Genomic DNA, 21,661 nt, shown 5'->3' on the forward strand with positions numbered 1-21,661 from the left:
TTTTAGGAGTGAGTCATGACATCCATAGAGTAGAAGCTTGGGAAACTAATTTTTATGTTCTTACCCCAAATTCATGACTTCAGTATCTGAATACATTTTTTCTCTGAACTTCCTGCTGGCTGAGGAGTGAGGTGGAGAGTCACATGTTAGTGCTTAGTGATCTAAAAATATTTCTGTGTCTAATTGTTTGAAAAATGTGCTTTATGGCGTGGGAAACCACCCTTAAGTACAGGATATGAAAAATGCTTATGGCAAATCAATAACACCAAGTGTTAGATGTCTTTTGTCTCTTTTTTTTCTGCATTAAGAAGGATAACCCAGCTGCATGCTATGTGAATATCCCCATGCATGGGGCTTCAGACTCCCTTTTAAAAAAAAGATGGAGAACAGTCAAGTCTTTCCTTATCTCCCTTGAGTCACCTAATTTAAGAAGAAAAAGAGTTCAGTTTAAGAGTTCAGCAGTGAGTTATACTTAAGACCTATTGCTCAATTTTCTGGCTATCAGAGGCAAGTCTACTCAGCCAGGAACAGGCAGTTGTAAGCTGCTCTGTCCTCACCCATCTATGGTCTCTTAGCTGTTCTGGAGATGTTACTGGATAACAGAATAACAGTCTTTGTGTCTATCCTGTTGCTGGAGCTGCAGTGTACGAGCCCTTTGGCACTCACATGGAGGGAATGAGGACTGAATATTCCTTTCCTGTAAAATAACCTCAGAAAAATGGACCTACATAGTAACAAACTCCAGTAGGAGGATGCAATGAATCGCTGGGAATGTTTGAAAACAGACATGCAAACTTTGACGTGGGCTCCCCTTTTTTCCTAGACTGGTAGGTTTCTGAATCAGTTCATATTGGCAGACCTGGCAATCACAATCTGAACCAAGGAATTGTTTCTCTTTTGGTTCTGATGTTAACATATAATTGGCTGTTACATACTCCTATACCCTTGATGCTGTCAAAACCTGCAGGTCTTTCTACAGATGTTAGAAAAAAATTCTAAGTCTAAGCCAACATTTCTAAGTGTACACTAAAGCACATTGCCAAAATGCACATGCTGGTCCCAACAAAAATGAGTTTCTGGAAAACCTAAATCAGCATAAATATTCACAATCCATGAAAAATATCAATACACCCAGTGGGAAGCTTAACTTCAAGCATGCAAGCTAAAACACTTTGCATGAGTTAATACCATTACATCCCACAGTTTTCCGTGTATATAAGACATAATTGCCAGTGGGGGAGAGTTACAGAAGGGAAGAAAGCCAGCAGTGCAATTAATTAAGTCTTCAAAAATGTCACTAAAATATCATGGTGAGAACAAGGAGACAGACATTAATTCAAGAGTTTTATGCAAAATAGGTGGCAGTGTCATCCAAAGGGTCAGATTAGTTTACTTTTAATTACCCTGTTACATTAAAAAAACCCAGTGGTCTCAGTAATAAGTAGATCTGGTTCTGCAAGACATAGTAGCAATAATCCAAAGGGAATACCTAGTGGTCTCTTTGAAAGGAAGCTGACATTTTCAAATAGTAGTGTAGGAACATCAGAAAAGGGAATTATTAACAACTTACCTAATGCTGTTCTTGCTGGTGTGGCATCTTTTTTGATCCAAAAGGATACCCAGGAAAGAACAACTGTTAATATACAGGGAATGTATGTTTGTATAGTGAAGTATCCCATTCTTCTACTTAAGTCGAAGTATATAGTCATGACTACATAATCACCTGCAAGAATAGCACAAAACCAAAATTCTCATTGTAATGGGATACAGAGAGTTGTTCACTGACCTGCTAATATTTTAACTTTTATAAAAGCTGCATATGAAATATTTTTTATAGTTTCAACAGCATCTGCACAGTAATTCTCATGTGAAATTTAAGTAAACCTTGCCATTCTAATATCCTTAAGTTTTAGGTCTCCATGGAAATTATGTATTTGACAGGCAGAGCTTCTCAGCAATCATTCTGGATGAGTAAAGCTTTGAAAGGCATCTTGAATTTCCAGACATGGTATTTCTGTATATCTTCATGGCATGAATTTGAAGGTACTGTCATTCACCAGATTCTGCAATTACTACACACAAAATCCTTCTTTCTGCAGGCTGTGTCTTCTGTGCCCTAATTTCAGGTTTGAATGACTTCTGTTATTTTATTTTGAGATATGAATCTGAAAATAGGGTCTTTTGGGCAAACATAACATGCACATGAGTATGCCTTTACAGAAGAAGTCATTAATAGACACTAGAACTCAATGCTGGCATTTCAAAACAGTTGTGGCCATTTGTGGTATTTTCAGAAGGTCAGTCTGAACACAAGGTTTATTATTTTGTTGTACAGTAAAAATCATACATTCAAGAAATCAGTAAGAAGGTTAGTTTATCTCACATTACATGATTTTTTTCACTGTATCTCTTCAGGTAATCCTTGTGATTCCACAGGAGATAATAATCTGTCCCTCCTCTCTCCTCAGCAGAGGCTACTGACCTTATCACCTCTGCTCTACTAACAGCTCTCTCAGCCTCAGTTCACTTGCTTAAACAGTCATGGTGAATAATAGTAATTAAACTGAACTGGGACTGATTTCTATACTTCACTTGAAGAAGGCTGCTTCCATTTCGGATGTAAAGGAGAGTTTATATGCCAGAGAATTTCTATGTGGTTTTGTCTGACTGCATCAGATTTGGCCTAATAAATTTTATGGCTTCTTGTTACAAAACTTAACTTTCTAGAGTATGATATTTGCAGAAGGCATCATTTGCAATAGTTAAGTAACTCTGTCTTCTTAGAGCAAACCATCAGAAGAATGAAGAAATTGGAAACATATAAAGATTAATCCCCCGAGGAATGTACGTACAACTCACCCAAGCAGAAGCACAATGGGTTTATTAGTTGAGGCAAATTAAAGCTTAATCATCTAGTAACAGAGGGCATATAAACAAATGCATTTCTTACAGTGGATAATTCGACTACAGCTAAATATTATATAAAAAATAAATTTACTCAGTAAGACTAACTTTCATCCAAAGCATCTCTGAAGTCACTGTAAAATCAATGAATTTACATAAGTTAAAAATTTAAAGGTAAATAAAAAAATCTGACGGTGGGAATTTGGGAATGTGTGAAAAGGAAAATTTCCTATATTTAAAGTACATCCGTTTGAGATAGATGTATTTGGAAGAGGTTGAAAATCCTGTGAATGTTTCCATAATGCCTCTGTTAGATGAAAGCAAACATCTTCACAAGAATTGTGCCAGTGAAAACTGTGTGACCCCAGGAAACTGGAAAGTCATTTCAGGAGCTGCCCTTAAAGGGCTCACTCTGGTTACAACTAGGAGGTATTGCAGTGCATCATGACATTTTGTGCCTTGTGGCTAAGGGTTATTGTCATTCCACTAATCCCCAGGAGTCTTCTCTGTGCAGGGAATGGCACCAGGGAATTGATGTGGGTTAGCAACCACAGGTTCTGCTGGCTTAATTTTGGCTGGCCTGCCTCACTGAAGAAAGACTTACACCACAGTAATGAGATAATTTCATAGAAAGAGGTGTAAGAGCCAGGTGGAGTGTAAACCAGTACTTCTACAGACATGAACAAACTGAAAAGCATGGAAGAAATGTTAATGAGTCAAACATTGTCTACCAAGGTAGAAGAATGAGCAAGAAATCAAACCAAGGACTCTACAGAAAATATTTCAAGCCTTTCAATTTCTTTTACTTAGTTCCTGTATCTAGAACTGGGTGCTAATGGATAACCTGCCTGAGAATGGTATAAAGTCAAGCACAATCTGCACACCTCCATTGTGTATAACAATATATGATACACACAATTCCAGTACCCACACAGGTCAGTGCTCCTCTCAGCAGTGTGGTCATAATACCCAGCACAGCAACCAAGAGCAGGAGCAGATACTGCACTGCAAGATACTGGGAAAGTAATAAAGAGTCCCTGCTTCCAAGGCCTTTGATGAAAACAAACCTGATAAACATGAGAGTGGGAGAAAATTATGGCACATTGAAAGCTGTAGAGAGTCCATCATCACAATTAGTCATTAACTGATTTAGTGTCTTTCAGGCAGGATTAATTTCCTGTGATTTTAGACATCTAGAAGGCAAATTCTGCAGATAACCTGCACACTGTGGCCTCCTTTCTACACCTAATGAAACGAAAATGGTACTTTCAGTGTATGGTTTGTCTTATCGGCTTTAGAAGCACATTTTAGAAGGTGAATGCATTCAAAACATTTCCATTTCTCTCCTGTGATTAAAAAACAAGAGTGTAGGGCTGAGATGTGGACAAAAACATTGTAGACACTTGCAGATTACACAAGCAGTTGACCACACCCCTTGATTCCATGGTGAGAGCTAAATTGGGCTACTCCTGTGAGGATGCCAAAGTTATTTCATTTAAATATACTAGCCTTCCTGATATTTTAAAGGGTATTTTAGTTATTTTCCTCCTTTTTACAGTTAAAATTGATGCCTTCATCCTTTAGGATACACATAACTCTGCTTCCTTCCTTCCTTCCTTCCTTCCTTCCTTCCTTCCTTCCTTCCTTCCTTCCTTCCTTCCTTCCTTCCGCCACTTCCGCCACTTCCTTCCGCCACTTCCGCCACTTCCTTCCGCCACTTCCGCCACTTCCGCCACTTCCTTCCGCCACTTCCTTCCGCCACTTCCTTCCTTCCTTCCGCCACTTCCTTCCGCCACTTCCACCACTTCCTTCCGCCACTTCCTTCCTTCCTTCCGCCACTTCCTTCCGCCACTTCCTTCCACCACTTCCTTCCTCCACTTCCTTTCCTTCCGCCACTTCCTTCCGCCACTTCCTTCCTTCCGCCACTTCCTTCCTTCCCCCACACCAGTGTTGCTCTCAGAGGTAAGCATGCTTCTGTACAACATATACTGAGTGAATTTCTTTTACAGCTATGGTAAATTAAAATGTTCAGCTAAATTACCACTTCAGTTCTTTACTCAGCCAAGTAAACCTCTACTGAGATTGCTGGATTCTCTCATTACATTTAAGAGCCACATTACTTACAAGAGTATGTGCTGTGGCTACTTTCCCTATTGCACTACTCCAAACTGCATGCAGCTGCTGCTGCTCCTGATGGTGATGATTATATTACTCTTCACATTATTCCTTCCACAAGTAAATATTCTCTATGTATCTGAAAACATTGCATGCACATTAAAGAAGAGTAGCCACGTTATGTATATTTCTTTCTCTATACACACAAAATAATCTGTGCAAAGAAACTCCTCTCTTCTGAAAGGCTCCTCTCTTCTGGGATACAATTAATTCTGTACATTGCGCAGTCATGCACGACCCAGAGGAGAGAAAAACTTTCAAAATCTCTGCTCAGTGCCTCCTTTTACCTTTGGAAGCCTTCAGAGGTCCATCTGTTTTTACTGCCACTGCTAGAAGGGCAGCTGGGGGTCATTGTATGACAGAGTTCTGCAGTGCAGGAAAGATGGGAAAAATCTCCTTCCAAACTGCATGTCATTGAACCAATGAGCTTGGTTTGAAAGTAATCACACAGTGGTTGCCTAGCAAAGTACCACTGGAATCGGTGATACCAACAAACTTCATTTTTAAACCCAGAGAGGAATTCTACCTTTTAACAACTTGAGTAATATTCCCAGGAAGGCAAACTTACTTTGAATGAAATGATCAGTCATCAATTCCCTGAAATATTGAAAGTTAACTCAAGGCAAAGTAGAGCGCGATCAGTTTTCTATAAAGGGAGCAAAACGTGCACCTTTAGGCAACAGATCTGGAGTAATTGAAATAGTGTAGCAACACTTCCCATGAAACCAAGATGACTGCTGGCTGTTACCCATAGGACTTATATTAGCCTAAGTTTCTAGTTTGAAAGAAGGACACTGTTTGGAACAATAATGATTTCCCATTTAATAACTGCTGTGGATTTTAATAAACAGTATTAAATTATAGCTTTTTTTTTTTTTACTTTGGAAGACTAAGGGTCTGTTGGCCGGAATTGCTGGAATTCTGCCTATGTTGCACAAAGAGCAGCTCCCTTGAAGGTAAAATGTTTGAGCAGAATGCAACTAGTTATTTTATTAAAAATAAATAAATTCAAAAGTATACAAAATTATATACTGTAAATAATTTTTTTTTAATTCAAACTATACTATACTATCTTATGTTGCATTTTCATTCATCCTTCCACTATACTCTGAGGTTGACAATTAACTTAGAAAAAAGATAAAATTATTAACTTTACAAAGACTAAAATACGAAGGTACAATGCATACACAAAGCAGATTCAGCATGTGAATGAAGGTTACATGCCAATTGCCCATCACTAGAACTGCAGAATAATGAGGAGTGGCAGAGTTTATCCATGTTACTGCAAGAGTTTGATTTCAGAAGAAAAGCCTCGTCATTGAAATGAGGAGTCACACTGTGTGCCACAAGTATTACTTTTTTGATCAGCAAGACCACAGAGACTGAATAATCTTCCTCACTATCTTAATAAATCAAATTTACTTAATAGCAAGCAAACTAACTTTCCAATCTTCAGTGGTTTTTTTACATTTTATTTTTTCATTTGGAAGCCAAGAGAAGACCTTATTTAATCTTCCCATTAACTATTCATGTCACCCTGAACCTGTTTACTGATCTTTGCTTCACAAAGCTCCATTTTTTATTTCCTGGGCTAGGTTTCTCTTCTTTCTCAGTAAGTTGAAAGTTTTCTAATCAGTAGAGACAGAAGTTTCTGCAAAATGTTCACTAGAGAGGTTTGCTGAAAGAGATGCAAGTGGAATTGGAAGCAAAACTATTGTGTCAGTGAGGGTGCCAACTGGAAATGTGCAAGTTTCAGGTTCAAGACACGGCTCCAGATTCTGCACTGACTGGAAAGAATATCTCAATTCAAAGTCAGGCAGAAACACAGGCAGTGTTACAAAACCCAACCATACCTAATTTAGATAATAGGGATTGTTCAGCCTGGAAAAGAGAAGGCTTAAGAAGATCTAAATGCAGTCTTCCAATACCTGAAGGGGGCCTACAAGAAAAACAGAGACTCTTTTCAAGAGCATGTAGTGACAGACTGAGTGGGAATGTATTCAAAATGAAAGAGAGCACTATTAGATTAGATATTAGGAAAAATTCTTTACTGTGAAGGTGATGAGGCACTGAAGCAGGTTGCTCAGTGAAGTTGTAGGTGCCCTGTCCCTGGGAGCGTTCAAGGCCAGGTTGGATGGAGCTCTGATCAACCTGGTCTGGTGCAAGGCATCCCTGCCCATGGCAATGAGGTTGGAACAAGATGATCTTTAACGTCTCTTGCAACATACCATTCTGTTATTCCATGACTCTATGATTCAAAATCAGATAGAAGAGCCATGTGAGCTAGTTCTTTTCACATCCCAGGCTTTCATCCCACCTCAGAGATAGGCCTTGTGGAGGGTAAAGCTATCTTCTTACTAGAACTACTAAGAAGAAAAGAAGGATGGATTGTAATTACTTGAAATACACTGCCTACAATTAATACTTCATCAGCCAGTCTGTCTTCAGAGCTGGCATCCCATCCTAACATGACTTTATCTCCAGCCAGGTATGGAGCAAGTTTAAACTTTGGAAGATCCAAAAACTCTACAAAATGGTAGAAGAAAGAGCTTCATGTACTCATAGGTGGTTATGACTCCAAAATTAGCTACTACTAAGACAAAAAAAGACATGAGTGAGAACAGGATTTTTCAGTTCTTATGAAGAAAAATGTAGCAAATGAGAGTCATGCAAGTATCATTAAAAATGCCTTTATCTTCTTCAGCATCATTGTAAATAATGAAGAAATGCTGAGGACATATTGCAGGCTTATTCTGACTCCTTGCAAAATGGATCAGTCAACAAAGAGTTTCCATTGATGGGAACATTTTTTGCTCCACAGTAGGCTAGAACAAATGTTTCCAAGAAAAAAGGAAGAATAAAATGACCAAGGCCATGCTGTCGCTTAAAGGTTAGTCTTAAATTCCCCTATGCTGCTTTGGCATTTAGGTATTCCACAGAGACACCGGGATATTGTGCTTTGATGGGAGCTTGTGTACAGCAGAGAAAGACATTTACACCTTATTTCAAGTGTTCTTGGCGTCGTAACAGGCACTGCTACACTAACACATTTCTGCTTAAGCTGCATATTTAACCTCACAAAAAAACGTGTACTGGGCTTCAGAGGTGTCGTTTTTATCTGTATTGCCATAGCAGCAATGTGACTAGATGTCTAGTCACAGGCAAGGATCTTAGGCACTAGATCAAAAAAGCTTTCTGTGTCTCAAAGATCTCTCTGGTTTTGGGTTCATAATTGCCTTTGGGATTATCATGATGTGCCTCTGTGTATGTGTGTGTGTGCATGTACTAGAGCAATGGAGCCTAGATTTGGCTTTGAGCTCTTACATTTGAAAAGCAAATTTTTCAGAAATACATTCATATCATGATGCCAAATCGTTGCTGAAGTTTCCCATTATCATAGACAAATTACTATATCAATACACAGTGGAAAAAACCCTCAAGACACCAACTAACCCTAATAGCACTGTTTATGCCTGTAGAAATCATGTTCAATTTTAAGTATACACATATGTATTAGCATGCATAATAAAAATCAAATATTGTTAGATTAGAATGTGAAAAACAAAGACCAGATTCCAGGTTGTCTCAAGGAAAAAGAATTTTTAAAGTCAAGTTAGACCAACATGTCTTCCCAACCTGGCAGAACCACAAGGTATTATGTTAGGTTTATTGCCTTGCATAACATCAAGAATATAATAACAAGAAACATGTTTTGACTTGAGGCTATCAACTTTTTTTATCACCATAAAATAATTTAATTTTTTCTGTTTGTTCTTCCTTCCTGAACTTTAATTTTCTTTGATGCAAATAGCACTTTCAAAATAGTTTTGTAAAATGACAGTTTGGTTAAATGAACTTTAAAAGCCTGTTTTTAAAAGTTAGTAACTATATTTTCAGCACATAAAGTTATTACATCCTCTGATTTTGGCATTTATTATTGAATCTAGAAAATAACTGGATTTGTTTAAACTTCTAACTTCTTTATATTGATTGTTTTCCCCCCAGAATCATTGGAATACATATGTTGTATACTGGAACTTTTCATGAAGAACTGAAATTAAATAAGCAAAAGACCCAATTTCTTAAGACTTGAATTAATTGTGTACCAGAGTAATTTGAAACCTATTAGTCAGTATTTCTTGTGCCCTAAACAATTCTTTATGTGCCACTGACAGTTGAAACTGACAGTTTCAAAGACAGTTGCTTTTGATTCCACGGCAATCATTTCACTCTCCGTATCCCAGTTTGAAAAAAAATACTACTATTTTAGCATTTGGTGGCATTACCAAGACTTTTATTTGCATAAATAAAATTTACATGTTTATATATTATGTAAACTGTCCTGCCAAATACAGCTATTCTGTTTTTACAATCATAACTACTGTATATAAAGCTCTCCTCCCACTAAGCCATGTGGAGATGTAGCATGTTATTCATCTGTGAGGTATTACGAGCTCCAGAATTGCTCTCAGGATGTTCAGGCCTATTAAATTTAGACATAAGGACATTTTCATTTTGCAACATGAAATATCATTTCATCTATGCTTTGAAACATGGAACCACTGAAAACAAAGGAATTTTAATTTGGCTTTTGTAAGGTATAAGTAATATTGTAAAATCCTTCAAAACATGCAGTTTCATAGAGAAATAATTATGGGAACAAAATAATATACTATCATAATGGGAATAAAAATGTATAATATCATAAGCGGAACTTTAATCCATGATTACCAGTCCAGTTCAATTTTTGCCTTATCAGTAGAAAAGTTACACACATAATCTCTATTTAAATTAATGTATCAATCTGAGAGAAAATCAATACACAAACACGGCACAGCATGGCATGATCCATTACTCACTATTCCTAAGAAGTCTTCCTATTTTCCATACATAGGTTTTCTTTTGTGTTTGAAGAATAGAAGTGAACAATAGCAGTTGAAGTAAAAACAACAATAAATTGCCACAGCTGCCAATGTCAGTGAAAGTAGATGAAGGATAAGAGTGAAAATGAATGTCTTTTATGTAGGAATCTTTTCCTGAGAGGGCTTATTGATGAGCTGTGCAATGCTTTTAGAACAGAATATTTTTTTTACATTCCACAGAGCATCAAATACTTTAGCACATCCAAGGATACACAACATTAATGACTCTCACTTTAACTTTGCTTTTAAAAAGCACTGAGAACCTCCAGTTTCATGACATCTGTCAATGCCAATCACTTCTCATTTATTTCTAGTATTGAAATTCTTACTCCCAAGAGCTGTTGTTTGTGGGAGGAGGCCCATTTGTATTGCAGTTTGTTACACAGTCCCACAGGACTGGATTTGGTGGGTTTGTAATTCCCAAACCAGTTGAAATAGTTTTTAATTAGCCATCAAAAAATCCCATGTAAACATTTTCAACTAAAATGCTATCTTTTTCTTCCTCAGAATTTTCATTTTACACATTAAATAAAGAAAAACCCTAAACAAAAAACTGTTTTGCTTCACTTGATATTCTTTTTGCCTAAGAAAAATGTTCATGAGTTTGGCCTTATTCACAATCATTGTGACTGTATTATATTACTGTGACATCTTTTATATAATCATGGAATGGAGTAGCCTGTTTCTTTCTATCTGTTCTGACATCTACTCCACTTAAACTGTCCCTAACATATGCTCTTGTGGATAGCTTTAAACAGTATCTCACTGTTGGAAGCCCTTCCCTGCTGGCCATGCTGTGTTCTGAAGGAGACTATACTGATTATTTGGCTACATTTTCTGAATGGCATGAGCTATTCCTGAAGAAAGCCCGGCTGCAGACCCCAAAGTTATTAATAAAGTAGAACATCTTTTAGAAAGGCGCCCTATCTTTACTTTAAGAAATTCCAGCAGTAGAGTTGCACTGCAAGCCTTGAAGTTCTTTCAATGCCTAGTTATTCTCATTGGGAAAAACAGGTGAGTCTGTTTTAACTGAGTGATTTTTTTTTTAACTGAGACTTAGTCTGCAGTCATCTAGAATCAACTCAGACCTTGAGCCATAGCATATCTTTGCTAGACTGCTGAAGCATTTTTAGCCAGTTTTGTTTTTCTCATGCAGGCATTTAGGGATAGCAATCTATTACCCTTTATCCATCAAGATAAACACTTATGGTCTCATGACAAGAATTATTTCCAGTCTCTGATAAGCCTTCTGTCTCTTTCATGGACTCCACAACTTTTCAAAATAATTCTTGAAGTGCAGCCATCAGAATTAGATCCTAATTTAATAGCAGCTGCATTAATATAACATATACAATATATTTTATATAAAACAATATATTAACATTCTTCTTCCAGAAAATAATCCTTTTCTGAGCACATATGCAAAACCTGTGCTTGGTACTTTGGCCTTTGGCCATACCTTCAAACAAGGAGTGTATTTGGAAATAACTTTTAATTCACAAGAACAATTACATAGCCTTTAGACCTGCAGCATCCAGAATGGCAGGTCCAATTCTGGAAAAGCAACATCATTGGGCTTCAATCCTAAGTACCTGCTTCCAACTTGAATAAAAGTTCTGAAGTACAGAAATACATATTGTCACTTTCATCCAGGCTGCAGAACTACCTGACTTGTAGCTACTATTGACCATTCCCCCAAGCTTTGTGACACTTACAAGCTTAACAAGTCTCCATGCTATTATTGCTTCTCTGTCATTAAAAGAAGTATGAAGCAGCATCAAGCCAAAAGATGTAGTATTTCAACAGAAAGTCCTGGCAAATGTTTTTTCTAGTTATGTCATAAATCTTTCCAAGTAGTCAAAATCTGGCAATTTATATGTGACACTCACTGATTTTCTTATCTTTGTAGCTTCTTAATCAAAATGTCATACTGCATCATGTGAGACATCTTACAAATGTATATTATATCATCAGAAATATATAAGCTCAGAAGATGACACTGAGCTAGTTTGACAGGAGTTATTTTCTACGAATGAATGTTTATTGGTTATAATTACATTACCCCCTACGTTTGTAGGAATCTATTCCAGGATCAGCTGTTCCATAACTTTGCTCAAGACCAATGCCAAGATTAAAAAAACAGTAAATACTTTGTTAATTTATTTAGATTTCTGAAACTGTTGGAAGGGGTAAAAAACTATTTGCCCTCAAACCTCAAACTCCTTAAACTATTACTATCAAATTATCAAAGGATATGTTAAACAAAGAATGAATTAATGAAGAGATTGTGCTGGGTAAGTGACTGGTAACTAGAATAGAATAGAATAGAATAGAATAGAATAGAATAGAATAGAATAGAATAGAATAGTTTTGGTTGGAAGGGACCTACAATAATTCATCTAATCCAAATCCCTGACTACATCAGGACTTACCACAGCCTGTTTTTAAGGCCTGTTTTTAAGCCTGTCTTTAAGCCTGTTTTTAAAGCCTGTTTTTAAGACTATTTTCCAAATAACTGCTAAACACTGACAGGCTTGGAGCACCAACCACCTCTTTAGGAGGCCTGTTCCAGTGTTTTATCACCATCTCAGGAAAGAAAAGCTTGCTAATGTCCAAGCTGAACCTCCCCTGGCACAGCTTTAAACCATTCCCATGTGTCCTATCACGAAACACCAGGCAGAAGAGCTCAACATGTCCCTTTCCACTTCCTCTCTTCAAGAAGCCGCTGAGAGCAATGAAATCATCCCTTTGTCTCCTTCCCTCCAAACCAGATAAACCCAAAGTCCCCATCTGGTCCTCAAAAGACTTGACTTCCAGCCCTGTCACCAGCTTTGTTGTGCTCCTCTCTGGTTGCTTTCAAGGACTTTCATATCCCTGTTACATTGCAATATTTGTTTTTCACAACAAGTATTGATTACTTGCATTAAAAGAAAAGCAAGAGTTGGTTTATCTTTTATACTCTAACTTTCTAACTCACATCAAATTCCTGCATGATGAAGACAATGCCATTTTAGTTAAGAAATACTAAAGGCAAAGGTTGAGAGTTTCCAAGGAATACTAGTATTTGCAGAAGGAGCTTTCTAGCATAGTCTTTCAGATTAAAGCCATCTGGCAATAGTATTTCTCGCTTCATGTTATAGGGAGATATGTTTTTTTTCCTACAAAGATATTTGGCAATCTATAACAGATGCAAGCTTGTATTCTGTGTGCTGTCTTATCTGGTAGAATGAAGAAAAATATTGATCTGTATGCAGTCACTTATTCATTTCCAAGTCATTTGACAGCTGAAGAAAGATAATGCTGCTTCTGACTGTTATTTTAGCTCCTTCTTTGCTACTCAAGGCTTTCTAACTGGATTACTAGCATTCTTTCTTGCATTCCAAGCAATAACTCTTTTGTCTTCAAGTTTCCTTGATATCACCTTTTCAAATGTATATTCATAATCAGGCCATGAATATTGCCTTTATTAATTTCCTCATCTTGCACCTCTGGTATTATGTAATGTTTGTTTTTTTTCTATCTTCACATTCCCTAGTGCCTTTTTTCCCACGTGCCATTATTAAATTAATTTTGTGATTAAAAAAATGCTCCCTTTTTCTGATTTCTACTAGTAATTTTTCTATCTTGTACTGTCTTCCTGGATTGTCCAGTCATTCTGCCTGGTACTTCTGAGTTCCTATGTGAGGAATGAAAAAGCCAGCCTAAATCTCCTCCAAATCTATCTACCTCTCATCTGTTTATCTCTATTTATGAATAATATTTTTCATTTCTGAACTCTGTGCTCAAACTTTCACTTGCTTTCATCAGAAGTTTTCTTTTATTTTCATTCAACTGGAAATAAACTTGGCCTTAACCTGCCAATGATGTTAACTTAAAATTGTTAAAAGTCACAAAATCAGACCAAATCTCTTGATATCCTCCCCCCTTGCTGTCTCCAGGGAATTGCTGTGTATATTAATTATTTTTCTTTATCTGATATTCTGCAGAGGGAAATACTTAACTTACAGATCAATAACATGCACTGATTTTTGAGGGAGTCCTGTCAAATTAAATACTGTCAGAAAAACTACCAATGCTTTCCCTGTGGCAAAAGAAGAAATAGAGCTGTTTTCCCTAAGTACCATTCAGTAATACTTTTAAATAGGTTTCTTCACACTTGGGCAACAGCCCACATCTTTTTACATCATCTCTGCATGGCCTGAAAAAGGACAATTGACCACAAAGAACTGCAGAGAGGAGAAAGGACTCCTGAAAAGGGCTTCTAAAGAAAGGCATGAGCATGGTAAATGGTTCAGTGACACAAAGGTGATGTTTCATTCACAATTCACAGTTGTAGAATAGAGCAACTGTAGAAGGATGATATCAATATCCACTGATGCCAGAAGTTAATTAGTTTTTGCCAAACAAAACCTAAAGGTATTCTGTGTAGCAAAGTTGGACCAAATTTTGGATTTCTTTTTCAACTCTGCTAACTTTTTAAAGAGCGTATGGTAATGTGTTAGATTCTTACTTCATAGGTTCCAGTTTTCCTCAACTCAATTCATGCAATTACCTTAAAATGTATGAGTTTTGGGAGGGAGTGGAGTGGCCTTATGTACTTCAATGGATGAACCACCACTAGAGGCTTATTCACATGGCCCTGGTTGAAGAGGACTGTACATCAGGTATGAGCAAATTAAAAGAGAACCTAAGATAAACTCTGACTGTGACACTACCAAGCTGGAAAATTCAGAAACTTGAACCAACTGTAAGATGAAAGCAATTTGAGAATGGCTAAATATACCATTTATTTTTTTAACTATTTAATGCCTGTGCTGCTGTAGTGGTTGAAGTTCCAGTCCGCAGAAAGAAGCAAAGAACAGAGTGTATGATTTAAATATACTTTTTTTCCCAAATCATGGAATCACAGAGTGGTTTGGATTGGAAGCAACTTTAAAGACCATCTAGTTCCAGCCCTCCTGCTATGGGCAGGGACATCTTCCATTAGAACAAAGCCCCATTCAACATGGCCTTTAACACTTCTAAGGATAGGGCATTCACAGCTTCTCCAGACAACTTGTTCCAATGCTGACCATCCTCACAGTAAAGACTTTCTTCCTTATGTCTAATCTAAACCTACCCTCTTTAAAATTTAAACCCACTCCCCCTTGTCTATCTCTACATGCCCTTGTAAAAAGTTCTCCAGCTTTCTTGTAGTCTCTTTAGGTACTGGAAGGCACTGTAAGATCTGTCTGGTGGCTTCTCTTCTTCATGCTGAACAACCTCAGTTCTCAGCCCGTCTTCATAGAAGAGATGCTCCAGTCCTCTCATCAGCCCCTCTGACCGCATTGAAATCCTTCTTCCTCCCCTAATGCAATGGGTCTTCCCTCTTGAGTCTGCAGAGCCATGAAGTGGTTCTGTAAGGGCACCCTAACCTGTGCCTTTTGCTGGTCCTTGCTCCAGCAAGCATCCATTCTTCTGCATGTGGGGCTGTGCGTCCACTGCAGACCGTCCTTGGAACCAGCTGTCTAACTCCTTCTCTGATGTTACATAGGTCTGTTGCCTTTCCCTGTCCCAGAATTGTCCAGGCTCTTCCCACAGAGTGGGTTCCACACTGCTGCCTCTCCCCTCAGCAGCTCTGTGTGGGTGGGGGCATTGGCCAACACCAGGATAGATGAGGCAGACCCTTTGGGGTGGCCCCTGCTATATCTCCTGGCCTCACTCACACCTCATCAGCCACTCTTGTGTGAGTTGCCAGCTCCCGGCCAGTCTCAGGGATCCCCTGGGTTTCCTTGGCTCAGGAAATCCCTCTCTATGCCAAGATCCCCTGCTCCACTGCAGAACATGCCTCCACCAGAGCTGCTCACCTCAGGGAGTCTGGGAAAGATCACATTTTCATGTATGTTTGGCTGAAAGCACCAAGTCTGGTTCATCCATGTGAAAGGACCAAGTTAAAAATTTGAAGAGCTACACTGGTGGAATGGCTATGGAAAGGCTGGAGGCTGGCAGTTCATAATAGTTGTGTATCTCTGGTTGCACTGCTTGTTTTCAGCATGAACAGCCTTCCTTGCTGTGCCTCGCAGGCCTGGGACTCGTAACCATGCCCTGCCTGCCTTCATATCCCTCTACTGGATATGAACTCCAGCCTGGTGAACATTTTGTGTTGATGATAGCTTTAATATTTGGTAGCAGTTTCAAAAGCTCTTCACTCTATTGTGAATCAGATTTCTAAGTCACTTATGCCATGTATTTACCAGGTAATTGGATGAGCATGAGGGAGGCTTTAAGCTCAGCATGTTCTGGCACCAGCCCACACTGCTGCCCAGGGAATGCCCTGTTAACACTGACGGGTTTCCAGTCTTGGTGGGATCACTTTCGGGCCACTGCTACTGTGCATCTGCAGCGTGCAGGTTCCCCATGACTCTCTCTGCTCCACAGGTGGACCAACAGACACTTTTGAGTGTTTTCTCCTATAAACACTGGTTTTAAATATGTAAACAGAATCTGTTAGTACCGGTAATCTAAAGCAAAGAGTACAGGACTTAGATTCCGTATTTCACTCAAATTGCGTCTTCTGAAGAAAAGTGTAGGAATGTTTCAATTTTTTGAGGGTTTAGGACTGCAAAAATGAAGTGTTTGATGTGGTACCTGAGGGCCAGCCAAAAAATTTCATTTTCAATTTAGTGTTAATTTAAGCCTCTGATTTATATTTTTTTTCACAGCCAGCAGTCTCTGCCTTGAGCTTTGCTTCCACAGATGAATCTGAATGCAACATGGGGAGAAAGTACCACATGCACAAAATGGTAACAGCATAGAAATAACTAGCTGGGGAAGATATGATTCAGACCTGTGAGAAGTAAATTCAGGAATTTAAAGGTTAGGGTCCCATTTAAATAACTAATACGCCTTTGAATCCTGACCACACACACAACAGCCATCACATTTAACTACCTACTTTGCCTAAGAGCTATCTGAGCAACTCTACTTTGAGAAAGAAGCAAAAATAAGTTTTTCATATCTCTTCCTGTCCTGGTTTTGACCAGCAGAAGTTAATGTTTGCAGTAGCTATGGTGACACAGCTGTGGATGTGTCTAAGAGGTTATTCCTTACTGATTTAGGTAATTACCCGGGGTGGGGGAGAACAGGGCAAGGAAGGGATGGCACAGGAAAAGGCAGGACAGGACAGGTCTGGACTCTCCCTTCTTTCAGAGGAGATGGATGTTCCTTTCTGGTTGGGAAAAACATGCTGGAAGGAGAAGAGGGGTGGCACCATCTGTGGTTACGCTGCATCTTGTCAGACTTGGTGAGCACTTTGCCCATAAATCACTCTTTTCTGTTATTAATATTGTTGCTGTTACTACTCCTTTTTCTTATCTCAGTGCTTTCTCAGTAAATTGTTTTTATTTTAACCCTTAACCTCTAGCTTTTGTATCTCCCACTGTACAGGGGAGGGGAGTGAGCGGGCCAGAAAGAGAGCGCTTCTTCTGAACCGTGACACTCCTCAACAACAGTTCTATTTTAGAAACCACCAGACTGGAGAATGAAGTACATTATTTGTACAATTTGCTCACAGTTCTCAGCAAGGCAGTTAACATTCATGATGCTTTGTATGTATCAACCTGAGGGGAAGAGTCAGCTCAAGGAGGAAGAGGAGTCTTAAATTTCATCCTGGGAAGGCTAAACCAAGTAACCAAGTGTTATGGCTGAATCTGTGTTGACAGCACCTGCTTACTGAACACTAGTTCTTGACATTTCAGTGATTTGCAACATATGAAATATTTAAGAAGGGCATTAGATTAGCCCAGGATAGAGATTGGAACTGCGTAAATAGGTGCTCAAGCAGGATGTGCATACAAGGAGAAAGTTCCTGTGTACACTTGCTCCAATAAACAGCATTTTGAGGAAAAAAAACAACACTGGAGCAGGACCAAACCATTGGGCCTATCCTTTTTTATCCTTCCCTTCTTTTTTTATTTTTAACTCTACTTGGGTAAAGGCTACTGTGCTAAGCCCCTACATCGTTTAGCCACTGAAATTAGGTTTCTCTGGCATTGCCAGTCAGTAATGGAAAACTTTGAGTCTTTGTACAGAAGTAAAATGTTAGTGAGTTGCTAATGACAGGTGCAATCTCCTGTCATGAAATGAATAGGAGACACTGCTAAAATTGAAGTAGCTGGAAGAACCTTAAAGAGCACTTGTGATGCAGGTAGCTTGCTTTTCCATTAATATTTAAGTGTCTTTTTAGGACAAGGACCACAATATTGATACATACCAAACTGAAAATGGCAGTTCACCTATGAGCACCACCTGAAGTTTTTATTATTTTTTATGTGTAACTGCCTTTGGTCAGCATTTCTCAGAAATTTTAGGGATGCATGGGTCATCTGTGAGAGAAGTGAATTATTTTTCAAAAATAGTGCTGCCTTGGAGAACTCTTTATTTGCAGAAATTTCAGAAATATTACCTTAAAAAGCAGAATATATTTATAGCCTTGGTAGATTTCTTAGTACATTTTTAACCTGATTTAATTTGTTATTTTTGACAAGTTTGACATAATAGAATTGCTTTGTCTATTTTGGAAAAGGCACATTTAAATAACCACAATAAAGAAAAAAAAAAACAAATCAAATCCCTTCTTATTATGAAAATATCTCCAAAACAGTTCAATTATGAAACCTCTAACCACTTCATTCTTCATTTTCTCCTTGAATCAACCTTCTATCTCATTTATTTCAGTTGGAGCTACCTACCCTCAGGCAGTCATCATTCTGTTTCATTATTTCTTTATTATGATTATTTTCCTACTTTGAGCAATGAGAGAGATGCAATTTTCCTCCAACTCAACCTATCAAACACTTTTTTTCACCTCTATCACACTCCCTCTTAGCTTATGAATTACTTTGGAAATTATCACTTCAAAAGTTTTGTCTACATTGAATTTTAATGTTAGAAAAAGCAATTTGTTCTTTAAAATAATCATTAAACACAGCTTTTTGATTAAGCCAATGGGACCAATGAATAATGTTGTCATTTAAATACCAGACAGAGCAATCTATACTCTAACAAGGTAACATACATGTCTCCATCATAAATGGCAAACATAATTAGTTCCCATGAGTGCACAGAAATATATTCCTATTCTGGTAGTATCTTTTATGATATCCATAAGTTACTAATTTTAAATGGTTTTAATCAAGGCTTGGACAATTTCATGCAGTAGACAATATTATTTAAAAAATTCTTATACAATTCCATAGACATGAAAATATATAAACTTAAAAGATAACTGTTAGGACTGAAGCAATATATGAAGTTAGCAGCTAAAAACTGTAAAGCTATAATTTGGTTAATCTTGGTATATATACTGATCCTTGCCCTCCCACCATCTCAACCTTGAAAGCAATGAACGTCAGCAATAACTAATTATCTCAGTTCATGATTAGACGTCTATTCCATCCTTGTACGGATTTCTACATAACCCCATAATAATGCAGATTTTTGGAAACAAAACTGGTGAGTTGGAGCCAAGGAAAGCTGGGATTATTCCTCACTATAGATAATAAGGCAGTCCTGGATGTGGAGCTTCTAATTTGCGTACCTTCTAATCTATCTGCAACATTTCTTATGTAGTGCAAGACTTGGGTGACTTTTAGCAAAACCAGCTATAAACCTATATCTAAAACTAAATCTGACATGATTCCTTTCCAGTTGTTGGCTGTTAGTCTTTTCCCTTGGAAATCTTTTATTGAAGAAAACTATCATTCCCTTATCAGGCTCTGGCTGTGATTGGAAAGGGTAATTCTTTACATGGGTTCATGTTAAAACCAGCAGACTACAATGTTAAGAACCGAAACCTTCTTTTTTGTTCCCTGTGTTCTGCAAGGGTCTTTCAGTGCAAAGCAGTATGTTTTTAATGCAAATTGCTGTGATTTTCCCTGCAGGAACCTAGCAAGTTGCACAAAGCTTGATGCTCTGCCAGCAGGGTATGTTACATTTTCAGCAGCTCCTTCCAGGTAACAGTGAATGGCAAAAAACAAAATGGTCAAAGCTTTGTGGTTGTTGCATTTAGGAGGTTGTTTGTTCATTTCATTTCTTGATTTTCATCCAATGTTTTGCTAGATTAAATAGCCTCTATTGAATCTCTCCACTTCCTGATTGAAAAAAAGGTTCCCCTGAATATTTTCTCTCCTTACTTCATTTGCAGATCATCCTGCAGCCTTACTGATACCTGAGCTCAGCGATTGTTGTTACTAAGATCATTTAGCACCTAATTCCAGAAACTGAAGAAAACAGATATTTTGCCATGTACTCATAAATGCATTGTTGACAGTGGAGGACTGGTGGGGTCTGAGAGCCTTGGACTTCCTTCCGGGGTCTGGACAGCAATGTAATCTTTTCACCAAGCTTAATATATTCTACCACTTTCTAGAACCTTTCCTTGTTCACAGCTCCAACCTTCTAGCTGTTTGTACAAATGGCTCCAGCACTGTTCACCAGCTTCTCGTCCTATTCCCAACCACTCATTCCTGTTGTTTCCCTTCTTACCTGTGTCCAGTCTTTCCGACACTGCATAGCTTCATTTCCTATGACAGAAGTTTTCTTACCCAGCCTTCCACAAACGTCTCTCTCTTTCATTTTTCTCCTTTCATGACCTGCTTGCCTATCCTTGGATATTAGTGTTCTTGTCCAACCAGTCGCAGGCCTCTAGCATGAGCTTCCAGTTTCTCATCACTTCCACACTCTGTCTTCTCTTGGAGATTTTTAAGATTAATTATTTTATTAATGAACCATGAACAATAATGAGGCAAAATCACCAAAATAGGCATGCTTTTAGGTCAATTCAGTCTGGAGAAGAACATGACCTGGAAGAGAGGATTTCTTTCCATCTGGACTTACAGGACACTTTTACATTTCTCCTTCAGCATGATCTCCTGACCAGAGGGAGCCTGGACTGGGCCTACAAACTCTTCAAACATGGAATAAAACAAGGTATTTTGCCTGGCAAGCTGTTGGTCTGGACTTATTAACCCTGAGGAGCAAGCTCTTCCTTGCATGCCTTGACTCACATGGTGGCCTCACACAGCTGGAACAAGAATACTTTAAACTTAACTAGCCCCCTTCCTCAAAATTATATATTTCAATGTAAAGCTATTTCCACAATTCAGAATTATTTCAAATCTTTCTTGGTTTACTTATGGACTAAAATCTTCTGTAAACATCATTTCTTCATTGGCCCTGGCCTCAAAAAAGAAGCAATGGAGCACTAAACAGAGTTCTTAACCAACCAAAACTGCTTAGAATTCAGCTACTTAAATGGATGGGCAGGAGACTGGACTGTAGTTTTACAAATGGTGGGCAGGCTTGTTTATGATTTATATTGTTGGATTATATAGTTAAAGAAAAGAGAATAGAGGACTATGTATCTTCTTGACACTTACCATTAAGTCAATATTTCATGGAAATGTTTCCAGGTGCTTGAGCATTTGCACTATGAGATTATATCAAGTATTAATGATGTTTGGGTGGCTGGACATGTTTGATTAATAAAGCTGCCACTTTTTATTATTAATGCTGGAAATCATCAGAGATCCTGTAATACTAATGATTGAGGCTGCATTTACATGGAATTGCAGAGGGAAAAAAACTGTGTTTTATCATAAAGAAAAACAGTTCATGCTTAA

The 21,661-nt window shown here is 38.1% G+C and overlaps 1 protein-coding gene across 3 annotated transcripts in view; it reads right to left on the reverse strand.

Moving 5' to 3' along the window:
• GABRG3 (gamma-aminobutyric acid type A receptor subunit gamma3) overlaps positions 1-21,661 on the reverse strand; it is a 298,494-nt gene that overhangs the window by 17,744 nt on the left and 259,089 nt on the right. For all 3 annotated transcript variants that reach the window (XM_038131046.1, XM_038131038.1, XM_038131056.1), the window contains exon 7: positions 1,571-1,723. In XM_038131046.1, the coding sequence (XP_037986974.1) occupies positions 1,571-1,723 (153 nt within the window). The remainder of the gene's footprint in view (positions 1-1,570; positions 1,724-21,661) is intronic.

Source organism: Motacilla alba, chromosome 1, assembly GCF_015832195.1.
Source record: "Motacilla alba alba isolate MOTALB_02 chromosome 1, Motacilla_alba_V1.0_pri, whole genome shotgun sequence".
NCBI lineage: Eukaryota > Metazoa > Chordata > Aves > Passeriformes > Motacillidae > Motacilla > Motacilla alba.